A 25415-nucleotide genomic window follows, 5' to 3' on the forward strand; every position below is an offset into this window, starting at 1 on the left:
ACATACTATTCCCTGCGCGTTTTGTTTTCCCCAGGGCCTGCTAATGCCTGCAAATGATGGCCCTAAATACCTGACCTTGCTTTCTGCACAAATCCTGTGCTCTGCTCCATCCCAGGAGTCCCAACAGCTACTGGCAAGGGTCTGGCAAGAGGCTGCCGAGTCCCTCTTGCACTGCATTCACAGGGACTTTGTTCTGAGACCCTTCCGGGAAACCGAGTCCTTGACCTGCAAGCATGGCAGAGAGAAATCCCCTGTCCCTGAAAGCTGTCCAAGCCTTCCCCTCCCCGGCAGCCTGCCCTCGAGCACCAAAGCCATTCATATCTCTCTGCATAAAATGCCTTTACTCCCATCGTGGCTATCAAGTTGGTTTTGGCAAACCCCAGCCACCCACAGATCTTCTGGTTTTCTCCTCTGGGGCCTGTAAATCAGCTGCTTTGCTGTTGTGTTATGAACCATCGGCTCGAGTTGTATATATGTGCACCCTCAGAAAACCCCTCTCAGCACCAGCCGGACGTTTGCTGTCTCTCACTCTCCCTGGCTTCCACTCTGCCTGTGGTATCACCACCGTGTCGGCGTTCGCGGCTCCTTTTGGGGTAGAGCGAGCTGAGCCAGCGGGCACGGATCTCTTCCCCTCGGGGCAGGCAGCAAGCCAGCCCTGCTCACCGTGCAAGCAGGGATCAGCGCGTGGAGGGAGAGCCGCAGGATGGGGCAGTATTCACCGGCAACACGGAAACAGGACAATAAGCAACTTCCTCACTGGCAGGGAAACGAGTGTGAGCACCAGCGCTAGGACTTGCTTTCTCCTCCCCACGCCAAGACAGCAGATGTCCCTCCAGCCTCTGTCTTCCCAACATCTCCTCTCCCAGCTAGCCCCAGAGCCGCCGAGAGGCAGCCAGGGACTGGCGTGGCTGCCACGGCGAGTGGGAGGCCAGGAGCTGCCGAGGGCTGGCCGCTGCAGACCCCTCAGCAGGGACGGGCAGCCCTGGCACTGAAACTTTAAACCTCTCGACCAGTTCAGCTCCTTTCCCGCTGGGAATCTGGATACATCCGCACCCGCCACCCCAGCACGCACATCACGAGAGCCGAGGAGCTCAGCTCGGGCAGAGCGCGGGAGGCTGCTGTGCACCATGGACGGCCAGGCTCAGCAGCGAGGCTCAGCATCCCCCCGGGTGCATCCCCACGGGCCGGGGCCGAGCACACGGGTGCTTTCGGCTCGGATGCTCTGCCCACTGATGCAAGCAGCCCTGCCCGCTGCCCGGCAGGCACACGGCTCAGCCGCGCTCACCCCGGCCCGCGGGACCGGCACCCCCGGGCAGCGGCCCCCGCCCCGGGCCGCCCCCCCCGCCTGCCCCGGGGCGGTCCGGCCCCGCCGAACCAGCGCCCGGCCCGGCCCGCACCGTCCCGGCCGCTTACCTTCAGCCCCAGCCCCAGCGCGGCCGCCTCGGCCCGGCCGCGGCCCCGGGAAAGTCCCGGCCCGGCTCCGCCTCCCGGGGCTTCCCGGGCCCGGCTCCGCCCCGGCGGGACAGCGGCAGGGGGGGCCGGGGGACCCCCCGACAGGACGGGACGTGCAGCTCCAGGCTGCTGCATCCCGGGTGAAACCGCTTGTCTTCCACCTGCCTGACACTCGGGACAGGGAACCGAGCCCCGGGCTCACGGCTGTCCCCCGAGACCCGCAGGACCCTTCGTCCCCCACCCCTCTGCACCCTGGCCCCGAAGCAGTCGCTACCCCAGTCCTGTGTCGCAGGGAAGGACGGTCTGCCTCGCCCTTGGCCGATTTGCACTTTTATTATTGTAAATTCACTGTTCTCTCTTTATATATATATTTTTAAACATATATTAGATATAAAAGTCAGAAATGCTCCTCTTCAAACTACATATACTGGTGGATTTATAGGCTGATTTTGAAAAGGTGGGCAAACCAGGCAGTCCAACCTGATCAATGCGCACAGCAGCAGGAAATGCCCCTCTCCAGGGACAAGGGAAAATTTTTTTTTATATATATATATATGTGTATATATATATATGTAGATCTATATATACACACACACACACACATACACACACATACGCATTCATCCCCCTCTACGCGCCACCCCTCCACCCCAGCCCCCTGCCCAGGACGCCCCAGGCTGGGGCTCAGCCCGAGGAGGCTGGGGCTGAGCGGGACGGGCTCTCACCAGGCAGGCGCTGGCTGGGCTGAGCGCTGGGGAAGGCACCGGAGGATGGATTTGGGAGTCCCAGCAGAACGGGGCGCGGACTTTCTCTGTTCCTACAGAAGTGCTTCCCCCTTCTGTGCCTGCACTCCCTGGGTGGGAGGGCTGGCAGCAGCCCACCCCCAGGCTGGGAGACCGGGGCTGGGGTGTGCAGGCTCCCTGGCACGACAGCTTAGGTTGGCAGCGCTATGGAGGGGAAATCTGCCGCTCTGCAGGCACGGTGCTTGCAGGACATCCCCGGTGTGACAGTAACTGCAGAGACCTATTTCCTAACCACCAGGGAGCACGGGAATGCTGTGGCCCAGGAGGTGAAACCTGCCCCAGCAATTCTCCTCCAAGCCAAAAAAAAGTGGGAAAGTCATCAGCTGGAGGCATGGAAGGCCCTGAGCAGTGAGAGCCCTGTCTGGGAGGGCCAGCATGGTCCACCCAGGGCTGCTGGTGTCATCCTGCAGCAGCACAAGGCACTACCCCCACCCGGGCAGGCAGGCACAGAGGGACCCCCTGCTGCCATCCTCAATGGGGGTGCAGACAGACCGGCACTGCCATCACCTCCAGAGGAAGGGAAAATGCACTCTGGGCTTTTGGCTCCTCTGACAGTCACAGCGGCCGGCTGGAAGGCTTGCTCTGCTGAACCCTACCCCCGTGGCTGTGGAGGAGGGAGGAACGGCAATCCTCCCCTCCCCAGCACACCAGGCTTGCGTGGTGAGGGGAGGGTGAGCCCCCTGTTCCCCCACGTCCCTTACAGAAGGGGGCCTCTGTACGTTGCCTCTGACAGCCCCTGACTCAGACGGGGCAACCCCGGAGGCTTAGGGGCAGATCCCGGCTCTGCCGATAGCAGCACTGGGCTGGCATCCCTGCACCCCAGCAGTGACCCCAAACCCTGCGGGCAGGGAGGGGACAGCTCCTGCAGGGGACACCGGCTGCCGGAGGAGCCCTGGCCGCATCTCCCACCAGGAGGGGAGGGCACCGCACGCCCACGCGTGCACACACACACACACACACACTCCCCTCCACGAGGCAGCCAGGGCCTTGGAGACATTCAAGGCAGGGGAGTCACCAGCAGAGCCTGATTTGGGGGTCTCCACCGTGAGCCTGCCTCCCATGGGGGTCAGGCCATAGCCAGGCCCTCCGCGTGGCTGTGGATGTGGGCCGTGCTGGACACGCCGCTCTCGCCTTTGTAACTTTTGGGGGCCCGACTGGCTTTCAGCAGGACCAGGAAGGTGTCTGTGGAGATGGCCCCAAACTCAAAGGTGAAGGTGCCGTAGAAGACCAGGACATCGATGATGAACATCCACTCGCACAGGGCGGCCACGTGCTGCAGCACGAAGCTCTCCTGGATGAAGAACACACCGCCTGAGGGCACCCCTGTCAAGGAAAGCACAGCTGGACCCCGACCACCCCATGGAGGACCACATCCCACTACCACTGCACGCTGGGGCAGCCATGAGCAGCCCCCCTCCGTAGGAAACACACCACCACCCCTAAAACCAAGAAACTCCACATGCTTCCCACCGCACTGGGAGGGCCCCGGCACGGGTGAGGCGGTGGCACGCGTGCCCAAACCAGCCTCGGTAAATCACAGGACTGATGCCAGGCGGGGATTTTCTGAAGAGGCCGGGGCAGGGGGAACTCAGGCTGCAGCCTTCAGGGCAAGCTGGGTGCCCAGATGCCTCACCCTCCCCACATCCCTCGCCTCTCCCTCAAACCAGGCTGACGTTCCCCATCCTCCAGTGGGATGCAGTCAAAGTCGATAAAACTCATCAGCCCTCCATCCCCTCGGTAAGGGGGTTTGGGCTGCTGCATCCCAGCCCCACAGCACCCCCTGTCCCTCTGCGCTGCCGGCTGGCTCACCCCAGAGAGGGGGCCTGCTCCCTCTCCTCCAGGTCCTACCACTGCCAGAGTGTCTTTATGCTTCTCTCACCCCTACTGGGGATCTCTAGGAAAACCTACTGCCAGAGCCACCACGGGTGAGGGGAGAAGGCAGGTACATCCCCCAGCCCTCCAGGTGAAGCCCCCAGCAGCACCCTGCCTTCTGCCAGCAAGAGCAAGATCTGGGAGAGCCAGAGAGACAGGGACCTGACTTGCACAGGGTAGAGCCTCTGCTCACTCCCCCTCATCCCACCAGGAGAGGTCCCAGCCCTTTGCACACCACAGCTCGCTGCTTTCCCGCTTCCAGTCCCCAGTGCTTACAGAGCAGCATGGCTACGGCAGACGGGCACCAGTCCTGTCTCCCTTGTGCTTACATGCCCTGCCTGTCCCTCCCAGCTGGCACAGCCCCACTGCACTCCTGCCCTTCCCAGCTCCCTGCCTGCTTCCAAGCCTGCCTGCCTGCTGTGGTGACAGAGCGGGACCCTTTGGCACATCCCAGGCCCACGAGCACCTCCCAGGCTCCCCCCATGCTGCTCGCCCTGGCCAGACCCCAGGCAGCCTCTTTGGGACCTGTGGACACCGCATGCTTTTTCCCCTTCCTGCCCAATAACCACCACCTTGTTTCCCAATTTATCCCTAACCTCAGTCCCAAATAAGCCCCTGGCTCCCCAGCCACACACTCGGGACCATTCTTCCAGCCCCGCTCTGCCTGCCACCGTGCCCTCCCTCCCCAGCGCAGTGTTTGCAGACCCCAGTGCCTCCTCACCGAGCCCTCCCTTGTCCCACGGGCAGGTTGGCCGGCGGGTGCCGATGAGCCCCGGCTGGCAGAGGTGCTGCCACGTGCCTGCCTGGCACCCACACAGAGCGCTTTTGTACTCAGCTTTGGCTATATAGGTAACTCGGATGGACTTTGCATTGCCGAGGGCTCAACATACCTTTGTCTCATCAAAAAAACCCAATTAACCAGCCCTTCCACTCTGCAAGGCATGGGGCTAGAGTCTGCAGCGGTGGCTGGGCTGGGCTGCAGCAGCCAGGGCAGGGGTGGTTTGGGGCACCCCAGCACCCTGAGATGCCCACCAGCATCCCTTCCCCTCCTCGGCCCCTGCACGGCCCTGATGCTGCTGCTCCTCCAGCCTACACCTGCAGCGAGCTGCCCGCCCTCAGCCCCCTGCCCAGCCCCTCTCCTGGCACCGTGCCTCGCTGCCAGACCAAAGGATGGAGGACGTGGGGCACACACCCTCCGCGAGGACAATCTTCCGCCAGCCCATCTTGGATCTCCTCCCCACACCCTTCAGAAGGATACTGAAGACGAGGGTGAGGAAGGCCACAGCTGTGAGGATGCTGCGTAAGTGGCCGGTCCAGTACTGCCCGCGGGTTTTGGCCATGCGGTAGGTGAGGATGGACTGCAGGAATAGGAACAGCATGCTGGTGGGAAAAGCCACCCCTGCCCCAATGTAGTGCAGCACCTTGGCGTGATCCACCTGCGGGGGAGAGACAATCGGTGCCGGCACCCCGGGATGCTCCAGGGGGTGGGCTCATGCCCAGGCAGGGGTTCAGGCAGTGCCAGGAGCGGGTCCAGGCAGCTCGCCCTGTGCCCAACTCGGGGCTGAAGAGCAGATTTGGACCCACTGTCTGCTGCTGGGATCTCAAAGCGCTTCCGTTTCTTTCATCCGTGGGGTGGTAGCTCCCGAGCCCCTTGGGTCAACAGCCCTGCCGTGCCCGGGGGCATGGGGCAGGGGCTGCCCTCTGCCCTCAGCAGCATCTGGGGCCGCCTGCACCCCCTCCGGGGGGTCACAGCCCTGCCTTCAGCAGAGCCGCTGAGCCACGGCTGGGGCACAAGGGGGATCGGGGCCAGCGAAGCTTCTCCCGGGGGGGCGGCGCCGGCAGCAGCCTCCTGCCAAGCGGAAGGGACCGGCCGCCGCAGGCAGAGCGCAGGCAGCTGCCGGGAGGCCGGTGCCTGGCAGTGCAGGCGTGGGGGTGAGCGCCGCCATCTGCCGCCAAGCCCTGGCCCGCTCCGGACCCTGGAGCGCAGGCTCTGCCCATGCAGTTTCCCGGCATCGCCCCCCCAGCAGCAGACATCCACGGTGGGACGGCCGGGCAGCGGGAGCATCGGCAGCCTGGCCGGGTGTCCTCTGCCCGGCTGGCGCGTCCCTGCCCGTGCGGGGTCACGCGTCCGTGGAGGGGACAGACCGTGCAGAGGGCCTCGGATAAGGGTTAAACCAAACTCGTTTTAACCAACTTAATCTGGACCCGAAACTATGAGTGCGCAAGCAAAGAGGAGTCCCAGCGCCCGGGGAAGCACAGCGCCTGGCGGAGGTGAAGGAGTGCACGGATGGGGGGGCTGGACCAAAACAACCACCCCAAATCCTACACCGCTGAGCGCTGCCCCTGCCCCGCTCCAGCCGAGGCCCCCTCTCCCGCCCCCCCCCCTGCCCGCGGGGACCCCCCCGAGGAGATGCCTTACCTGGAAGTTGCCGACCATGGTGAGGCCGGCGGAGCAGACCCAGCCGGTGGCCAGCCCCAGGGTGTTGAGGAGGGAGGGCCCGAGGCGCTCCAGGAGGTGGGCGTAGCGCAGCAGCCCCACCAGGATGACTGCGGGAGGGAGACACAGCCCCGTCGCACGCCGCCGCCTGCCGCCCCCCGCCCCGCCCCTGCCCGCCGCCGGGGGCTGAGCGCCGCAGGGCGCTCCGCTCCCGGCCCCGCTCCCCCAGCAGCGGGCACTTACCCATGAAGGAGCCCAGGCTGCAGATGAGGCTGAAGAAGCAGCTCTCAGGAGGCAGGGTGCCACACTTGCTGCGGGGACAAGGCAAGGCCCGGGGAGCCCTCAGCCGGGGGGCAGTGGGGTGCGGCGCTTGCCCCCCTCCCCAGGACACGCTCCTGGGTTGCCCCGGGGGGTGCTTCTCGGAGCGGCTCCGACCCCCGGCCGGCCCCGCGCTCCCACCCCGCGGCTGCTCACCTGACGAGGGGGATGTGGTCCAGCGTGCAGCAGGAGCCGGGGCCGTCCCCGCCGCACGACTGGTTGTAATTCCTGCCGGGAGCAAAGGGACAGGCTAGGAGAGCCGAGCTGCTGCCCGGGACCCTCCTGACTCCTGCCCACAGGCCCTGCAAGGGCAGCAGAGTTGCTCCCTAGCAAGCGCAGCCCGACCCCAGGGCTGTGCCCGCACCCTGGGGACAAGCCCCTCCAGGGGGTGACCCACCGCCCAACAGGGTCCTCTGGGAGCATCACGCCTGGGTTTCCACAGCCTGTCCCCTGCCTGCTGGCTCTGCTGCCCACCTGGAGCCCCTGCCTGCAAGGGAGAGGCCATGGCGGGGCGGGGGGGGCTGCACGCACCCACTGGGTGCATGGGCCGGGGTGCTGGGCTCAGGGGGTTCTTGCAGCTCCCCATGCCCCAGGCGGGAGCGGGAGCACCTGCGTGCCAGCCCTGTCACACGCATCTCCGGGGTGGGAGCACGGGTGGAGCCGGGCACGCAGCCACTGACAACTCCGGGCTTGCATGGGACGGGCGGGAATGCAGAGCTGAGCAGGGAACGCAGAGCTGAGCGGGAAACGGCCCCCACGGCCACAAGCACCCCGGCGCAGTGCCACCCCGCCTGGGATGGAGGGAGCTGCCTGAGGAGCTGGGAGAGGCTGCCTGAGGCGGGACACGACAGGAGCAAGCCCCCAGGCTGCCAGGGGAGCCCGGCACACCGGCAGGGCACCCCCCTGGGGGCCTCTCAGCAGCCCCCAGCGCTGCCGGCCTGGGGCAGGACTCTGCTGCCCGCACACACTGCAGAGCCCTGGAAGTGCCTCCTGCGGCCACAGACCTCTCATGCCGGGGGACCCAGAGCTCTTATCAGCCCGAGACACCTTCCTGCATCACAGCTGCTGCCTGCAACCATAACCAAATTCCCCCATGCCCCTTCGCCCTCCCGGCTCTCCCAGGAGCTGGCACACGCTTGCAGTGGGTTTTTGGGTGCCCCTTTGCTGCAGCATCACCTAGGCATCCAGCACCTCTGCCTGGCACAGCTGAGTGGGGCCCTCTCCCCATCCCGCAGGCAGGGAGCCCAAAGCCCTGTGCCCCAAAGGGTTGCCTCAGACACCCCCAGCCCCACAGCGGGGACGGGAGCCATGGGGGGGGCCAGCGCCACCCTGCCCCTGGCCCAGGCAGACCATCAGCTGCCTCCAGCCGCTCAGCAAGCGCACGGTTAAAAAGGTCTTTTTGGAAAGGGCCAGGCTGGGCTCTGGGTGTTTTTTCAGTCTCCTCGTTCACTGGTGGCTTTGTTTTCCAACCGCGAAACCCCAGTGAGGCGTGGAGCCCCACGGCCTCCTCAAGGGCTGCTCTTGGGGCCGTGTTTGGTTTGGGAGGGTTTTTTTTATTATTATTTTGTTTAAAGCGAGCAGCCCGAGGCCGGGAAGCATTATTCATCATTAAGGGCTGGCTGTGCGGCGGAGACAACTCGACACACACATTCTTCCCAGGGCAGAATCAGCCATCAGGCAGGAAATGGCAGCGGGGTTTTTTTTTTCCCCTTCTCCTTCAAACACTCCAGCAAGAATTAAACGAACATGGATTTTTTTGGGCAGATTTGTAAGGAGACACAAGAAGCCAAAAACCCCGCAGAAGTTGCCAAGAGAACAAACAGGGTTTTTTTTCTCAGCCCTTGCCTCTCCCATGCCTCGTCCCCCATCCCGGGGTGCTGCAGGCAGCTCTGCCCGTGGGGTGGCTGGGTGCCGTGGGGCCGTCCCGTCCCCCTGGCACTACCAGACTTAGCCTCAAGCAAGCAAGCCTCAACCTCTTCCATGGAGACACACGGCCCTCTGTAATTCCCTGACTACTTATTTTCATACTTTCTCCATGCTGTGTTTTTTCAATGGCCTCCTTCTCCCCGCATGGTTTGCAGCAGGGCTGGACTGTTCACCGGAGCAGCTGTAACCGCAGGCGAGCCTCGGCAGGGGAGGGAGGGCGGCTTTTGATAGTCCTGCTCGGCCCTGGCATCCTCACCGCTTTGGAAACGCGGGGCCCAACCCTGCCAGCAGCTAGTACCCAAGCGGCTCTGCTCCCAAAAGCCATTCGCGGGCCGGACAGGAGACACATGCCCTAGAGTGACTGTACCCCATCACTGTCACCACCATGTCTGCTGGGGGAGAAGGTGGCTCTGTGCCCCCTTTAATGCTCCCATCTCTCCCGTCATCCCCAGCCCCCTTCCAGGGCCAGCCTGGCCCCCCGACGGTGCAGGGGGGGGTCTCGGCTACCTGGTGGTCTGGCACAACATGGCACGGTTCAAGTGGGACAGGTCTGGAGGGGGACCTGGCATTATGGGGTCTTTAACCAAGCTGGTCCGTAGTGAAGGGCCCCTGCCCCCCCCCCAGGCCTTACCAATTGTGGACGGGGCAGATGTGGTTGTTGGAGAGCGCCATGGCGTACCTGGGGGAGAGACAACAACAGGAGTTACCACAGCCACCTGCCTCCCTGCTCCCGGCCAGCACCTGGGGCCAGACCCAGGGACCAGCCGCAGGAGCAGGAGGTGCAAGCCCTCGCTGCCTGCCAGGGGCCAGCGCTCACCCTGTGGCACATCCTGGCTTTACAAAGCAGCAAAAAGCAAAGCAAGTGCATGAGCCCAGCCCACGCTCCAAGGAGCTCCCGCTGCCGGGACCAGGTCCCCCTGCCCGGTACCCCCATCCCTGCTGAGAGCCACCTCCTGCTCCAGTTCAGTGTGGCTGCAGCTACTCCTGCGGGGCCTCTTCCCCATCCTGCTGCCATGCTCCCCGGGCTCTGGGGGGCTGCTCTGCCGCAGAGCCCCCCACCCCGGCACTGGGGCTCTCCACCAGCCTACAGCTGTGCAGGGTGTCACCCAATGGCTGCTGGGCTCTGCCGTGCTTCCCCCGGCCCCTGGCTGGCCAGCGCCTGGAGCTAAAAGGATTCTGGAAAAGTAGCCGGTGCATTGGCAGGGCATTTTGGGCAGACCAGCTTCATCGAGCATTTCACTGTGGAGTCACCCCTGCACCTCAGTCAGCGTAACAAGGTGTTCATGACATGCACCCCGCTCAGCTCCAGGGGCGTCTCGGCCCCATGGCCCCCCCAGCCAGTGAGGAGCCCTCCCAACTGGCAGCCACAGCAGCGGGCGGCACCGTGCTGTTCAAATCGCCACTGCCAGCAGCTGTAAACAGCTCAGGTTAAAAATAGGCCCCGACACCGGTAAGAAAACCTCTCTCCTGCCTGAGCTGGCCACGCAACAGCCAGGCTGTGAAAAGGACGATCCCAGCAGAGAGGCGCCGGGTCAAAGAGCGGGACAGCTTGGGGGAACCAAGGGGCAGCACTGCCCACCCCAAGGACTGCCCACCCCAAGGACTGCCCACCAAGAGCACTGCCCCCCCCCAGACCCCTTGCCCAGCCACTTCCCAGCACAGGTCTCCCCCAAGCACCCAGTCCCTGGCCCAGCCCTCCATGGCCTCCTGGGAGGGGGGCAATAAGCCAAGAGGGGCACAAACGGCACTGCCCTCCCCCAGCAAGATGTGTCCCCACCCGCTCGGTCCCCCCTCACGGCTCTGCATCCCAGGCATGGCCGGCGAGGCCTTGCATGGGCCACACGCTCCCACACGCAACCGCCCAAGCCTCACCCTGCCACTGCGCTGACGAGGGACACAGCATCCTCCGGGCAGCTGCAGGAGATGTTTGGGGCCAGAAAAAGGGCCCGAGACCCACCCTCCCAGGGCAGCTCTGGCTGTGAGGACCACAAGCAGCACCTCCCACCTGTGCTGCTCCACGCTGGAGGGGTATCCGCCCCCCAGGGTCACCCATGGGAGACAGCCAGGGCTTCGTGAGGCATCCAGGGGAAAAACTTGGAGCCTGAGTTCCCTGCACCAGGGTCAGCATTCGGCTTTGTCGTGAAGGAGGATGGGGGATACCACAGGTGGGAAGCTCTCGGAAGGACCCGCATGGTATGGGGTGTGTTTGCTCCATCCCACACCTCTGAAGTCCTATCACCTACGCTTGGGCTCCCTGTGCCTTTGGGAAAAGTCCCTCATCTAGTGCCCACCACCTGTGCGGTAGTGGCACAGCGGGGCTGATGGACCGGAGCAGGACAGCCCCACATGACCAGCTGAGACTCCAGGGCCAAGGCCTGGGGAAGGAACTGGCAGGGTGGGCTAGTGCTGCTCACCCAGGTGACACAGCCTCTGCTGCCAGCACAAGGGACAAATGTCCCCTGGTCCTCCCATCCATCCACCACATGGGATGGGTACCCATGTGCTGGTTACAGCCCTGGCACTGCGGGACCTGGGCTAGTGGCATCGCTCCCAAGGCCATTCCCATGCCGCCTACGCATCAGCCGCACTCACGCCTGGACAGGGGTGCACGATCCCACAGGGTGTCAGGGGTGCGAGGCCAGGGAGGCACATGCCAGCATTGCTGTAGGGGATGCAGTGACCACGCAGGGTGGCTGTAGGGGGACAGGGAGGTGTGGGAGCGACTGAGCATGCAGAAGCACCCCAACATGATGTGGACCCAGTGGTGCCCCGCAATCCCCTGCCCCGCCGCATCCTGCAGCATCCTCCAGCCCCCTGCCCCGCAGCATCCCGCCCCGCAGCCCGGGCGACCCCGTCCCGGCGGCCCCGGCCCCGCCGCCAGCGGGGTGGGGGGCTGGCGGCGGCTCCGGGCCGTCCCGCGGCACTCACACGATCCACATGCCGGTGATGGTGAAGGCAGGCAGCGTGACGGGCAGGATCCCCCAGGCCGGCATCCTGGGGCCGGGCATGCCCCGCCGGGCTACGGGCGAGCGGGGCCGCCGGGGGAGCCTCCCCGCTGCCTCCTGCTGCCGGGCCGCCGCCGGGCCGCGCTCCCCATGGGCGGCCGGGGCCGGGGCCGGGGCCGGGGTCGGGGCCGGGGCCGGGGCCGGGCGGGCGGAGCGAGGTCCGGCCGTGCGGAGCCGAGCCGAGCCGAGCCGAGCCGGGCCGGGCCGGGACAGCCCAGGCCGGCCCCGCCCCGCGGGCAGCGCGGGTCCCGCTCGGCGGGCAGGGCCCGCCCCGTCCGGCCGGGAGCGGGGAGCGGGGCGGGCCCGGCGCGGCCCCGGGCGCCACGTGGCGGCCGCGCTGCCGGCCCGGAGGGATGCGCCGGCACCCCGGGCCGGGCGGAGCTAGGGGAGGCAGCCGGCAGGCAGGGAGCGGGGGTTGCAGGGAGCCGCTAACGCGCGGGTCCGCGGGGCAAGCAGCCCGACCAAGCCCGAGAGCGCGGTCTGCTGTGCCTCGTCCTCTGCGGGACGCAGCCGGCGTGGAGGGACAGGCTCCTGCTCGGCCAAAACAGCGCGGAGGGGGCGGCAGGGCACCGCCCAGCAGCAAACACCCCTTTGCCAAGGCTGAATCGGAGAGCAGCAGCTGGCTGCAGGGCGCTGGGGACTCGCTCCCCGCCCCCGATGATGCGCTCTTTGCCCCAAACGCCATCCCCGTGCCCATGTCCACGAGGCTGTGGGCTCCTCCAGCAAGCGTAGCCCAAAGGGCACTGTCTCAGTGCAGGGGTGAGGCAGGAGGTACGGCGCCAGGTAACAGCCAGGCACAGAAGACCTTACTCAGTCCCCTCTTCTTCCTCGTGGGAAGAGGGTTAACACGGGCTCAGCCTTCCCTCCTGAGGACAAGGCTCAGTTTGTGCCCGTGTTGACTGATTTGCACTCCCCCTAACTGGCTAGCGACACCTCGGCTGCCTCGCACACTACACTTCGCTGCCCGCACGCACCATCCCGACCCAGTTAGCCTGACCTTTCCCAGACACCTTCTACAAATGGCTCAACTAGGGATTAAGTTTAGCAGCCACCCACCAACCCTGCTGTCCAGAGAAACTTCAATTTTTCTTACATGGAAAACTTGAGAAGAGGAAGCATGACTTCCCCTAGCAGAGCAGCTGGGCTAAGGCAAGGCCACGGCAGCCCCATTTCCCTATCGGTAACTCAGCAATAAGCCACCCTCCGACCTCGCGGCTGCTTGTGGGCATGTGTTTGCAAGTCCCAAAACATCCGGTGTAGCCAAAGGGTGCATGCACCCCTTGGGCCCCGAAGCGACTGGTGCTCATGAAGCCTGCACCTTCCCGCTGCCTTTTGCAGAGAGGAGCTGCTTGGGAACAGCACCTGCCCTGGCCTGCGTGGGAGAGGAGCTCCAGCTGCCCACCACCTCCCCCCGGGCCAGGGTGCAGGTTATGCAACTGGAGTAGTAGTATTGCATACTGGGACTTGTAGTCTCAGGGGAATCTCATCTTCCTACACGTTGAATTGCACTCCAGGTAGCCTCCTCACAGGCCCAGGGTCTCTCCTTGCTGTTCAGCACATCAGTTCCCCAACCTTTCGCTGCAGGAGTTGCACTCCAGAACTTTGCTCCTGAGCCGGTTGCGCTCCCAAAGCTGCCCGCTGCATTTCTGTCCACTGGCAGACAGCAGGCCTGGCCCTCCCTCTCCCGGCAGCCCCCACGGCCGCACAGACAGACGGCGGTGGGAACAATGCCGGCCAGCGCGGCGGGCGCCGGGCCAGCGGCGCAGCTGCTGCCGCCTCCAGCAGCCTTGGCGGGGCTCAGATTGCTCCTGGGCCACGGGGCAAGCGGTACAAACCCCACCGGGCTGCCTTCCGCGCAGGTGGGGCGAAGGAGCGGGGCACTGTGGTTTCAGGATACTTTAGGCCCAGCTCCACGCAGCTCCGCATTTTTCCAGAGGAATTCAACAGCTGGCATTTCTAGGAGTGAGGGTAACTTCAAAAAAAGCCAGCTCACAGGTAGAAGATACTTCATAGAAATCTTTCCTACGGACCAGGTCTTCTGAGTATGCTCAGATTCAATTTAAAAATTGAATCTAAAAGTAGCATTGCTTCAGTTTCACAAGTTTCAGTGCCAAATTTATGTTTTACAGCACGGGCTTATCTTTCCATAGGGCTTTCTCCCACTAGGAAGCTTCATACCTACGAGGAAAACACCAGCTCCACAATAACACATCCTATTGACACACGCTAAATCCCAATACTTATTTCTATTCTGTTTCAGCAGTTGAAGTTCTTGATGTAAATGGGAACAGAAGAGGTACATAAATCCAAACTACAGTGATGTCTGTCCAGCCTCCTCTGGAAAACAGTGAGTCAGATCTGTAAAAACGAGAAAGAAGTCCAAGACTAGAAAAAGTATATGCTGGGACAAACCCAAAGGCTAGTGTTGTGAACACCACTCCTCGCCAACAGCTGCTGGTAGTATGACTGTCTTTTATGTAATTTAAGTTACAAATAGAGTTCAAGAGACTTATTGATAAAAATACATATCACAGCACATGCTACCTGTCAGTTGATTCTGATCTCCTTTCGGTTCAAACACTTTCTCTGTAACACATGAAACCTCGGTTATTGCAAAATTCAAACAACATTCAAAGAAATTTTTTCTGGTTTTCCAGTCCATTCCTATTTACAGTCTAGTGAAAACTGTTTAAAGTGCAATTCTGTCTTTCCAGCTGACATTCTTTCCATTCCAGTCCTGCTTCCTGCAGTTTCCTCGGGTGGCTTTTGCTTTGCACCGCCATTGTCTGAATTAAGATGTAATGCTCTCAGTAGAAACTGGGTTTGCAAACACAGTTTAAAACATGGCATCCCCCAAACAACTGTCTGAAGGCAGTGGGAAAAACTGGGCTTTGCCATTAGCTGACACCACTCCAAGAAGTCAAAGGACTGTCCGGGGATCAGAGGGCAGTAGTGCTGACATCAAGGCACTTGACAATTGAGCAATGGTTTACAAAGAGTTAATAATCTAAAGGTTTCAGTGAGCATTTTGGAGACAGCTCTGAAAAACAGAGCTGTAAATAGAAGTGAAGGCTCGGAAATACAGGACAGAGAGGCAGGCTGGATACAGAAGGGCCATGGGTAGCACAGGATTCAAATACATGAATGAAAACATCTAAGGGCTGGAAGGACACAATCTGGAAGCAGTGGAGGGTGAGGAAGAGAAGGCTGCAGCAGTGAAAATATTCCAGGAATGGTGGAAATGGGGGAAGGGAACCAGGATTTATTAGTGGGACTTTCCTAGTACGTGCATTACTCTTCCATTAAGCAATATTTAGACCTTTGCTCACGCAATTCAAACAAACTCCAAGTTTTTAAACCCCTTATCAAGCCCGTAGGAGTCTCTTGGAATCCTTGCAACAGGGAAGGCACTGGTGTCTCACGCAGCTCTGAGGACACTGTGGCATTGCGTGCATCTTGCCACAAGACAAAGTAGAAAATATCAGGAGGGAAGTTATGTGTGGTTATCCATATGCACGGCAAGCATTAGCCCTGGAAGAGCCCAGGATCTCTCATGCCCTCTCCAAGTCCAAGTCCTGTCAGTGGAAACAAGGATTTCTTCCTCATCAGACAGAAAATGCTCCCTTCTCCAAAGTCAGCCAGGTTGTCACTGAGGTCTGTGTTCTGGCTGCGTGCCGAGATGCCGCAGGGCACCTGCTCCTCAGCCCTAGTCTCTGCCCTCAGTCCTGGCGGTGCATGAGCACACACCAACGTAACACCAGAAATTTTACAGCCGACACTAAACTGTTGCCAGAAGCAAGAGCAATCTAGCTGTTACTGCTCCGCTTTACCCATGATGGGAATCATTTCTACTTAGCCCCTTGATGGCCAGCCTCCACTGCAGCCCCCTCACAAGCTGGCCATTTGTTAGGGCAAGTCCCTCTGTGCTCCCCGCAGACGGAGCACACTGTTGGAGGATCCTGGTACATGGAGCCAGGGGGCTGGCAGCCGGGCACAGCACCTTGACAACCAAAATCCTCTCTTCTCAAAGCTCTGAGCTGCAGAACCACAACAGAAAAGGAGTGCAACACTGGACCACTCATTTACAGGATGTATTTATTACACTGTAAAAAGTCCATTGGATTTGTAGCCATTTACTCTATATGTACACTGGTTGTACTCCCACCCCAACTGTAGGTTCCTCTCAGTACAGTATACACTGGGTTGGAGTCCCACCCATGCCCCGCCCAGTCGCCAGTGGGATTTCAGAGATTGATAATATTGAGAATTTAGCCAACTAATCGAGAGAGGAGGAAGAACGGAGATTGCAGCGCTTGCCAGGCAGCCGGCTCTGTTCTGGGCGTAAGGGGGTGGAAGAGGAGGACATCCTTGCTGCAAGGCAGAAGCACAAGAATGACTACCAGGGCCTCAGCTGCAGGGGCGTTCTAGGTGGAGAAGGTGGTGGGCTCCCAACAACCAGAAGATGCAGAAGGGTGCAACCTCTGCAGAGCTTCCAAGAGAAAGCACAGCAGACTTGCTGGGCAGCTGTCAGCAGGTGCCACAGATCCCCACATCTTCTCTAGCTGAAGAGGATGTTCTTCTAAGGAATGGGGCTGAACACTAAGAGGCCAACGTAGTGAGTGGTGGACGACACAGCACTGCTGTGCACCCCGGGGGAGTGGCTCCCCAAGCGCTGTTTGAGAGATTGCCATGGTGCTCTGCTCTCAGCTCACAGGACTCTGCATTTCCTTCTCATCTGCTCAACTAGGCAGAGCCTTCTGAATTTGCTCCCTCCAACCAGAAAGCCTGATTACATTTACAGGAGGAGGGAGGAAAGCAGTGCTGCCCCTATGAGGCTCCCCTGCTTCCTATCTGGCATGGGGATTGCTGATCCATGTTGCAGAAGGAAAGCATGTGGCTACAGCAGACAAGAAGCCCTACGTAGCAAGCTGGGAGCTGCACTGTAAGCAATCCGCATTTCTACACAAAATTCTCAACCTGTTGAACCCAGGCGTGCCCAGAGCCCAAACAAAGCAGTGCGACCAGAAGCATGGGCAGGAAAGCTAGGGAATGGCTGGGGAATTGTCCAGGGACCAGACTGAATAATCTGAGAGGCAATCCTGTACTGCAGCCCCCCTCTGCTGTGACATCAGAGTTTTCCCTCTTCACCAGATGAACTGGTGGCAGCTTGGTCCCAGGCTGCTGGGTGCTGGCATTGCCTGGCCCCTGAGACTGTGAAGGCAGGAAGGAGACTGGTCAGTGGAACCAGGCACCCCTCCAAGAAGACAGGGATTTCTAGGTGGATTTCTAGGTGGTTGCCACAAGAAGGGAGCAGAACGTGATGTGCTCCAGGGGGACTGCGGCAGCAGCCCTTCTGCTCGGGTTAGCATCATCTTCTAAAACAAACATGCCCGCTACCAGAGAACATTTGGCCAGCATCCTCCACCCACAGAGCTTCCTCAGCAGACAGTTCTCAGACACCCTCAAACTAATTGACTTCAGAGGTTGTCATGGGGTCAGTGGGCCGTGGAGTAGCTAAGAGGGGAACAGGAGAGGTGGCCTCAATTAGAGCTGGGTTGAGAATGATTGGCAGAGTCATAGGTGGCACCCCAACCTGCAGGGGAGAGGCAAGAGGCTGCAGGATGAGTGGCGGCTGTGCTGTCGTAGGAGGTATGTCTGTAACGGGGCTTGTCTTTGTTGGAGCTGATGCTGGGAAAGAAGGAGAGGCAGAGGTGCTGATGGTGGGTGAGGCAGATGCAGTGGCTCTCTCAGACTCTGGAAAAAGGAAGAGACAAAATACATCCTTACACAGGCCCTGACAAAAATCACCTTTCAGCTCAAAGCTAAGCAAGGCTGAAGATCAACTCAAGGGCCTTTTCAGACTTGCCTCTTCCACATACCTTCATACGAGGCCCTGAGGAGCAGGTGCCAATTCACAGGCATTCTGCCCCAACCTCTGCCCACCCCAATAACCTCAGCAAGAAGGCCACAACCTATTCATTTGGAAGCACAACAGTTCCACAACACCAGAGGCCTGGTCACTGTAGATCACGCTAAACCAAGGAAAAGCAGATCCACACCACTGTGCTGGGAAGATAATTCCAGAAAGAAGAAAATGGGACTCACCACTGGCACCCGGTTCACAGGGCTTCTCCAAAGGAGCCAGGTGGGTGACTGGTCTCACATCCCCTGCAGGAGAAGGGGGCAGGGCAGACACTATTGATTTCTGATGCTGCTGCTCCATTGGTATGCTGGGGACAGGATCTAGGAAAACAAAACAAGCAGTGAGCCCACACACCAGTGTGCTCACTCCTTTTGCCCACCCTCAGTTTGCCTTCCTTGTGCCAAGCTCCCACAGCCTCCTGCACCTATCATTTCGTCAGCATCCAGGCACTATGGCAGCTGGGTACTGGACAAGGTGCAAGCACTGGGTCCAAGACCTGTTTTCTTAAGGTTTCTCAGCCCCTCGTACCTTGGATGACTGTCTGTTTGAAGAGCTCATCCCGCAGCCTAGGTAAGAAACAGTCAATCCGCTCCCAGGTGATCTCCCAGAGATCTGAGTATCCTGTCCGTGAGTCAGCACTGTGGAATATCCCAGCCGTATCCATTACAAGCAGCATATTCTTCAGAGACTCTGGGATGGCCTCCAGCTGTAATCAGAGATACTCCTCAGGACACAGAGAATGGACATATAGCAATGAACAAAAGCTCACAACAGCTGATGGGCTGCCCTGGAAACAGAGGCCAAGGGGAGAGACATGGAACAAAATGGTTCTGCAAAGATTAAAAGGTTAAAAAAAACCCCAAACCAAACCACCTTTCAATTTTAGAAGGTTAAAACCAATGAATGGTTGTTCAAAGCACTGCAGCATCACTTTCAGCACCTTACCAGTAAGTCACTGGAGCCAGCATACATGTATTTGTCCATAAAGTCCAGGATTGTCAGCCACAGGGCAGCAAAGGTGGTCAGTGAGAGCAGTGGGGAGAGATGCTGTAGGAACACCTAGAAAAAAAAAATCACAACTACTGTCAACAAGTAGTATCAGGGCTGCTGCTCATAGCTTGACAAGCCAGTCTTGCAAATCTGGAATTCCCCCTCTTTGTGGCAGGCTGGGAGCATGCACAGGCCCAGCCTGAGGACGCCAGAGGCCTCCACTCTTCTGAGCTGTGTATGTAGAGGAGTGGAGTGCATCCTGTCTCCTTTGCATGAGGCCACTGCAGTCTGCATCACCATGTCTTCCAGCCCTTCCAGACTCTCTGCCTTAGGTCAGTACTATCAGCTTGTGACATGCATCATTTCACCACTAGAACAGACTGTCTTCAACTAATGTCACGTGAAATACTTCTCTCTCCATCCTTCATAAAGTCACAAACTCCTTCCTGACAACTTTTCCGAAGGCCAGGATCATGGAGACAGTTCTGGAAGGGAGGCATGTTCCAATAGCAGAAGGTGGTGGAGAAGCTCAGCACTGAAGACAGTCAAACTAGCAAACTGACAACTATCCAGATCAGAGATGCTGAGAAGCTAGTACAGCAAACAGTTTGGTTTTCTTGAGGCACATGGTTTCCCATGAGCTTTCAGGCAGCGGAAGCATGCTCACCTTGGAGAGCAGTGTTGAGGCTCTCATCCTAGTTTCTTCCATCCCACCAACGTCAGCTGGGCTGATGTTCTCTAGTAGTTTGGTTAGCAGAGGGAACAGCACCTGTTGGATCAGACACACGGATATTTCAGAGCTGAAAAATGACTGATGAGATTTGCATAGACAGCCTTAGAGGAAGGAGCTGGCTTTTGGGACTGGTGGCTTCTAGGCAGAGAGCATGGGAGAAGCAATGGGAAGTGGAAATGAGTGGATTCATTTCAATACCCCAAGAGGCTCTGTCAGAAGCCTAAGCAGAGAGGAACTTTTCACAGGATCAGAGTAGGGAATGCCTTGTCTGTTGTGGTGAATAAGCTGCTCAAGAAAATGGTGCTGAAGTAGGACGCCATTCTGCCATTCCCGCACACAACTTTGCTCTTCATGACAATGCTGTCCTGCCTACATGCCCAGCCCAGTCAGGAGGTTACCTTGTTGAAGCAGGACTCCCATTCCAGGGCATCCAGGGCCTGCAGGTCATGTACCAGGAGGGCCCGCTGCAAGTAAGTGAGTGCTTGCATCCGTACCTGGCGTCGGGCATCACAGCACAGCCAGGCAATACCTGCAAAAGAGGGATTCAGGGCAAAGCTCACAGGTAAAGTGTCACATCCCTACTTCCCCAGTGTAGGGTGAAAAGTCTAATGAAGATCAAACACTCTCTGGGGGGAAAAAAAAAAAAGAAAAAAAAAGAAAAAGGATTATACTAGTTCAGGCCACAGACTGGGAATCTACTGTCAGGAGCAGAAGCAAGCTGGCAACTAACTCATGCTAAAGATACCTTTCCAGATCTGATCCAAGTTCTTTTTCAATTACAGCAGACCCTAAAAACAACCTCCGCCTGCTTTCTGCAGTTAGTTCTTGGCTCCTCAACTTTCCTGAGTGCTGCCATTATTTTGGAAGTGTCTCTGCTCACTCTCATCACAAGAGGACAGCTTTACCCTGTAGCAAAGGACACCAGCAGTTGGACCACAGTGTTCGGGAATCTGCTTCGATTTTCCTCCCTGCTGTCTCTAGATGGCGTTGCTCCTCTGCCCAGGAGCTGTAGATGGTGGCCGCTCGCGTGTGCAAGGTGTGCATGAGGTCCAGGAGCTGCAAGTCAAGCACCACATTAAGCAACACACAGGACTCACATTTTTGAAGCAACCCTGGTCTCTGCTCTTCCCAAACCAATGCTAAAAGGCTCACAGCTACTCAAGCCTACTTCCTGTATGTACATAACCATGTATAGCTATGGAGATGGTGTCAGGCCCTGCTGTCTGTGCCCTCCCTAAGTGGTCAAGTGCCAGGCATCTTCAGCAAGATTTGTGTCAGGTCAGTAGCCATGTCAATCCCATCTTCAAGGAACAGCATCCCAATCCTACTAGGAGAAAGAATGGAGCCTTTCCTGGCACAGAGCATTGACCCTCCCAGGCAGAGGGAGAAACCCAGTGATTCAGCTATGCTGTCCAGGGACAACTCTCTGCAACTTCAAAAAAACCCCAAACCAACAAAACAAACAAAACAACAACAACAACAAAAAAACAAACAAAAAAAGCACGAAGCACATGCAAAGGTCCCTCAGAACAGCTCTGTACGGGCAAATGACAGCATTCTAGTCACTTTACTACTGAACTGAGGCCCAACATCCTGGCAGTCGGCAGGCCCGTGCCTTCACACCTTTGAAGTACCAGCTGGAGAGAGAAATGACTCCCTCATCCCAGTCCCCTGTACTCGAAACCCCAGTGCCTCAGCCCACAGGGCTTTCCCCTCTCCACAAGCTCAGATGCCCTGTCAGACTCCCCACTAATCCTACATGAACCTCATGCCTCCAAATGATCCACATCCATCTTACCTACTATAGTGACTCACAGCTCCAGACCCCACCCTCCTTGCTTTTCAGAGGATTTCTCTCTCCACTACTATTCTGCTTTTGCCTGTCCAAATTGCAGTCTTCCTCTTTCACTGCAGAACAACACACGGCCACCAGAGCCACTCTCTGCCATCCAGTGCCCACTAACCCAGGATGCAGCCCCCCCCTCACCCCATGAAGAATCCCAGTGACTCCCTAGCAAGGCCCTGAGTATGGGAAAGGAGAGGAGGAAATCCTTGCTATACTTACGTCCTGACTAACCTGTAAAGACACAGTGTGGTAGCTGGCAGGGATGCTCTCATCCTCGTCCTCATCACTGTGTGTGTGCGCCTGGTGCTGGCTCAAGACCCGTGATCGCCGTGTGGAGCTCTCCTTTGGCTTTTTTTTTAACCGACTGGATTTACTGTCATACCTGTGGCTCTTCCCCCTCTTCTCCTGGGACTTGTAGCCTAGAAAGTGAAAGGCAGCAACATACCATATACACATTCGACCACAAAATTTTCTGCCTTTCAACACACAAAGCAGCCACCTTTCGATATCCCCAGCGGAGGGCCCTGTCCTGTGAAATGACAACTACCCGCTTGAAGAGGTACCCAGCACCCCTCAGTACGAGCCTTCAGCAACAGCTGATACTGCTACCTCCACATCACCTCCAGGCCTCCCCTCCATCCCAGAGAGAGGGATAAGAATAAGGTCCCTACTGCCAGCAGGAGCCAGGACATTTTTCTCACAGCAGACCATTTTCTGGGGGTTGGGGACTCATTCCCTGACAGTATACTTCACACTTCTTGCTGACTGGCCACCCCGAGCCCAATACTGATTGTCAAACCAAGGGCCATCTTACCCCCATTCAAGCTCGCCTCTACAAAGATGCGGATGGTTTTGACACAGAGCTCGAAGTTCTCAGGTGTAACGTGTGCAGCATCTCGCACGATGAAGGACAGGGACTCTACACACTTCATGAGAGACTTTGTGTCGTGTGGGCCCAAATCCAGCCCCACAGTCAGGCTGTACTGGTTGACAAGAGGGGATGGCCCCAGCCTGCTGAGCCCAGCAGTGGATCTGGAGGTGTCGATGTCATCTTTCCCCACCTGCAGGGCACAGCAAGAGGGTAGCAGGAGAGGGTAGCATAGCAAGCAGCACCTCATGCACACGCTGAAAGGGCCTTTCTTCTGAAGCCAACAGCTAATGTTTCTGTAGGATCCATTTCCCTTTCTTCCTCATTTGCCTCCAAGCTTTCTCCTCTCCATCTGCATCTCTTCCCCATCCTCCCTTTACACTGTCAGCTCATCTTAGCTCTCTTTTCTACTATCTTATTCTTTCTCTCCCTACCACACCCTCTGCCCACAACCATGCTAGGAGTAGTCTTCTTCAGGCACCAGAAGCCCATTGGCTACTCACCACTAGCCAGCCACTGTTCACGACATCCACATCTGTCACCGAGCGATGCATCTTGCCTGGCTTCCCATGGTCTGTGTACACCTCCGAATCAGAGGTGTAGCCACGGTCCAGGCTCATGTCACTTGGATGATAGGAAGAAGAGACCTCGCTGTCTGACTGAGCACCTTCAAGACAAAAGGCATGGGTTTTAGATCAAAGCCAAATCAAGAACTTGGAAGAGTAGCTGTGGATAAGGGAGAAGCAATCCAGGTTAGTCAGATCAGCATCAGCTAGGAACCACCAGTGAGCCTGGGAAGAAACTGGGCCAGGCCTTTCCTCCTGTGAGAGGAAGAACAACTATGACAGGAGCATGCACAGGAGACAGCAGGAAACACAGATCTTTGAAACTGTTTCTCACCTGTAGGTGTGTTTAGTGTTCCCCTTGTGCTGGTTTTGGCTGGGATAGAGTTAACTTTCTTCACAGTAGCTAGTATGGGGCTATGTTTTGGATTTGTGCTGAAAACAGTGTTGATGATACAGGGATGTTTTAGTTACTGCTGAGCAGTGCTTACACAGTCAAGGCCTTTTCTGCCTCTCACACCACCCCACCACCGAGGAGGCTGGGGGTGCACAAGAAGTTGGGAGGGGGGACTCAGCCGGGACAGCTGACCCCAACTGACCAAAGGGATATTCCATACCATATCACATCATGCTCAGCATAGAAAGCTGGGGGAAGGAGGAGGAAGGGGGGGATGTTTGGAGCGATGGCATTTGTCTTCCCAAGTAACCGTTAGGCGTGATGGAGCCCTGCTTTCCTGGAGATGGCTGAACACCTGCCTGCCCATGGGAAGTAGTGAATGAATTCCTTGTTTTGCTTGGTTTGTGTGCGCGGCTTTTGCTTTACTTATTAAACTGTCTTTATCTCAACCCACGAGTTTTCTCACTTTTACTCTTCTGATTCTCTTCCCCATCTCACTGGAGGGGGAGTGAGCGAGTGGCTGTGTGGTGCTTAGTTGCTGGCTGGGTTAAACCACAGCACCCCTTCAGAGGGAAGGGGCTTTCCATCCTCTGCTATGTCACTTGTCAGCCTGATGGTGGATTTAAAAAGGGCAGGAAGTCCAATGCTTTGACCCTGGAGGAAGAATCAGATGTACCACACGCTTTAAGAACTACTGGAGGTGCTAGGTTCAGCCAAGACAACTCCAAAAGCACAACATAGAATGACGTGACTCACAGAGGGCCTCTGGGATCACTCAGATCCACACTAATACTGGTAAAGTCTCTCTCATGAATAGCAATCTACATTAGCATGTTCCACACCTGTCAGATCTACCTTCCCTGGTAGGGGAAGGTTTAGGATAACCTTAAATTTCACATGTCCCAAGCACAGAAATCTTTGCAAGGGTGAAAAGCTACTGATATGATGTTATTTAGAAGCAAAAATTCATTCTCTCCATCACTTAACATTATCTAGAAACTCACCAGCAGAGAGACAGACTTGCTGTGAACACAGTGCACCAAACATTTTCAAAAGGAGGTAAAGAGAACTGATTTTCTGATGTGCAAGGTGCCACAGTCAAGCAGTTTGCTCAATCAGCAAAGACAGAAGCAGTAAAAAAAAAAGAGATGGGAGAAGACAGCCCAGCATTAGCCCAGAAGGCAAAGGCCATAAGGGTTTTGCAAAATCAGGTTTCTCCCATCTGTCTAGCACAAAGCATCAGGACCTAGCAAGGAAGTTCTAGAAAAGCAAAGAGGAGAACAAAGGCTTCTGGAAAAGTCTTTTCTTGCTGTTTGCTTTAAAAGTCTGAAGCTGTCAGCCTCAAATACATTGCCAGCTGGCTAAAGCTAAACAGGAACCGTTTGCTGAAAAGACCGTCTTTCTAACACAGTCAAGAGAAGTGGGAAATAGTGGGTTGGTCTTGTGGGAATGGTTCAGGCACTCTGAACACAAATGGATTCAGAAATAGAATTTTAAAGAACAACTCCCTTTATGAGATCCTTAAAATGGGGACAGAAAGGAGTCAGTCCCACAAAAGAAGCAAGTATGACAGAAACAACAGCTGGGTTTACATTACACACCCAGATGAGAGATTAAGGCCATATTACCCAAGGCACCAGACCACAACCAGCAGAAAATGCTCCTTGGGTAGAGCAAAGACCTTCTACAGCTGCTACAACTGATATCAGTTTTCCTCCCACTGCTACCCCAGGGACTAGCACCTGGACTGCTGCTCACGGAGTAGGAAGAGATGGCAGAGCAGAGACAGGGACAGACCATGGGGTAGGAGTGAACAGCAGGTGCTGGTCTTTAATCTTGCTAATGTAGTTTAATATCAGCTTTGTTTTCTTGCAGTCCCCTTTGCTAATTGAAAAGCTTGAGGAAGCAGCTGCTTATCTGGCAGGCAGGCATCAGATTTCCTAGCAAAAGCTGGCCTGTCTTACCTGTGTCATTATCTGCCCTTGCTGTAACCTGCAGGGCTGCAGGCGGCTTCACCCCAGACCCAATACACTCCAGGAGGGTGAAGAGCGTGTACCAGTCATCCCCGGAGTGAATGTTGGCAGCATTGGTCTTCAGGAGTTCATGAAGGCCGTAGGCAACCTCATGGCTAACTCTGGACAGCACATTTGGCTTCATCATGAGCAGGATACGTAATGAGAGGAGAACCTGGCCAGAGAAGGAGACAAGAATAACAGACCCTATTATTTACACTCCATTCTCCAGCAAAGTGTGTGTCCCCTCCCCCCTTCATTTATTTAGAG

At 57.8% G+C, this 25415-nt stretch overlaps 2 protein-coding genes across 2 annotated transcripts in view; both read right to left on the bottom strand.

The window, feature by feature from the left end:
* Window positions 1-1769: 1769 nt before the first annotated feature.
* Window positions 1770-11864, bottom strand: TMEM150A (transmembrane protein 150A). Its single transcript, XM_050898656.1, has 7 exons — window positions 11737-11864; window positions 9440-9487; window positions 7039-7110; window positions 6808-6875; window positions 6547-6674; window positions 5386-5563; window positions 1770-3566 (listed from the first exon to the last, which is right to left on the bottom strand). Exons 1-7 carry the CDS (start codon window positions 11814-11816, stop codon window positions 3322-3324), a joined length of 819 nt encoding a protein of 272 aa, XP_050754613.1. The 5' UTR covers window positions 11817-11864; the 3' UTR covers window positions 1770-3321.
* Window positions 11865-15902: 4038 nt separating this feature from the next.
* The window catches only part of GBF1 (golgi brefeldin A resistant guanine nucleotide exchange factor 1), a 110702-nt gene continuing 101189 nt past the window's right edge, over window positions 15903-25415 (bottom strand). Inside the window, exons 30-40 of the mRNA XM_050898641.1 lie at window positions 25098-25320; window positions 22677-22840; window positions 22120-22366; window positions 21525-21724; window positions 20365-20515; window positions 19858-19988; window positions 19394-19495; window positions 18682-18795; window positions 18265-18442; window positions 17919-18056; window positions 15903-17567 (exon numbers count right to left, since the gene is read on the bottom strand). Of these exons, the coding sequence (XP_050754598.1) occupies window positions 17281-17567; window positions 17919-18056; window positions 18265-18442; window positions 18682-18795; window positions 19394-19495; window positions 19858-19988; window positions 20365-20515; window positions 21525-21724; window positions 22120-22366; window positions 22677-22840; window positions 25098-25320 (1935 nt within the window). The 3' untranslated portion in view covers window positions 15903-17280. The remainder of the gene's footprint in view (window positions 17568-17918; window positions 18057-18264; window positions 18443-18681; window positions 18796-19393; window positions 19496-19857; window positions 19989-20364; window positions 20516-21524; window positions 21725-22119; window positions 22367-22676; window positions 22841-25097; window positions 25321-25415) is intronic.

The sequence above is a fragment of the Gymnogyps californianus genome, chromosome 6, assembly GCF_018139145.2.
Source record: "Gymnogyps californianus isolate 813 chromosome 6, ASM1813914v2, whole genome shotgun sequence".
In the NCBI taxonomy this organism is placed as follows: Eukaryota; Metazoa; Chordata; class Aves; order Accipitriformes; family Cathartidae; genus Gymnogyps; species Gymnogyps californianus.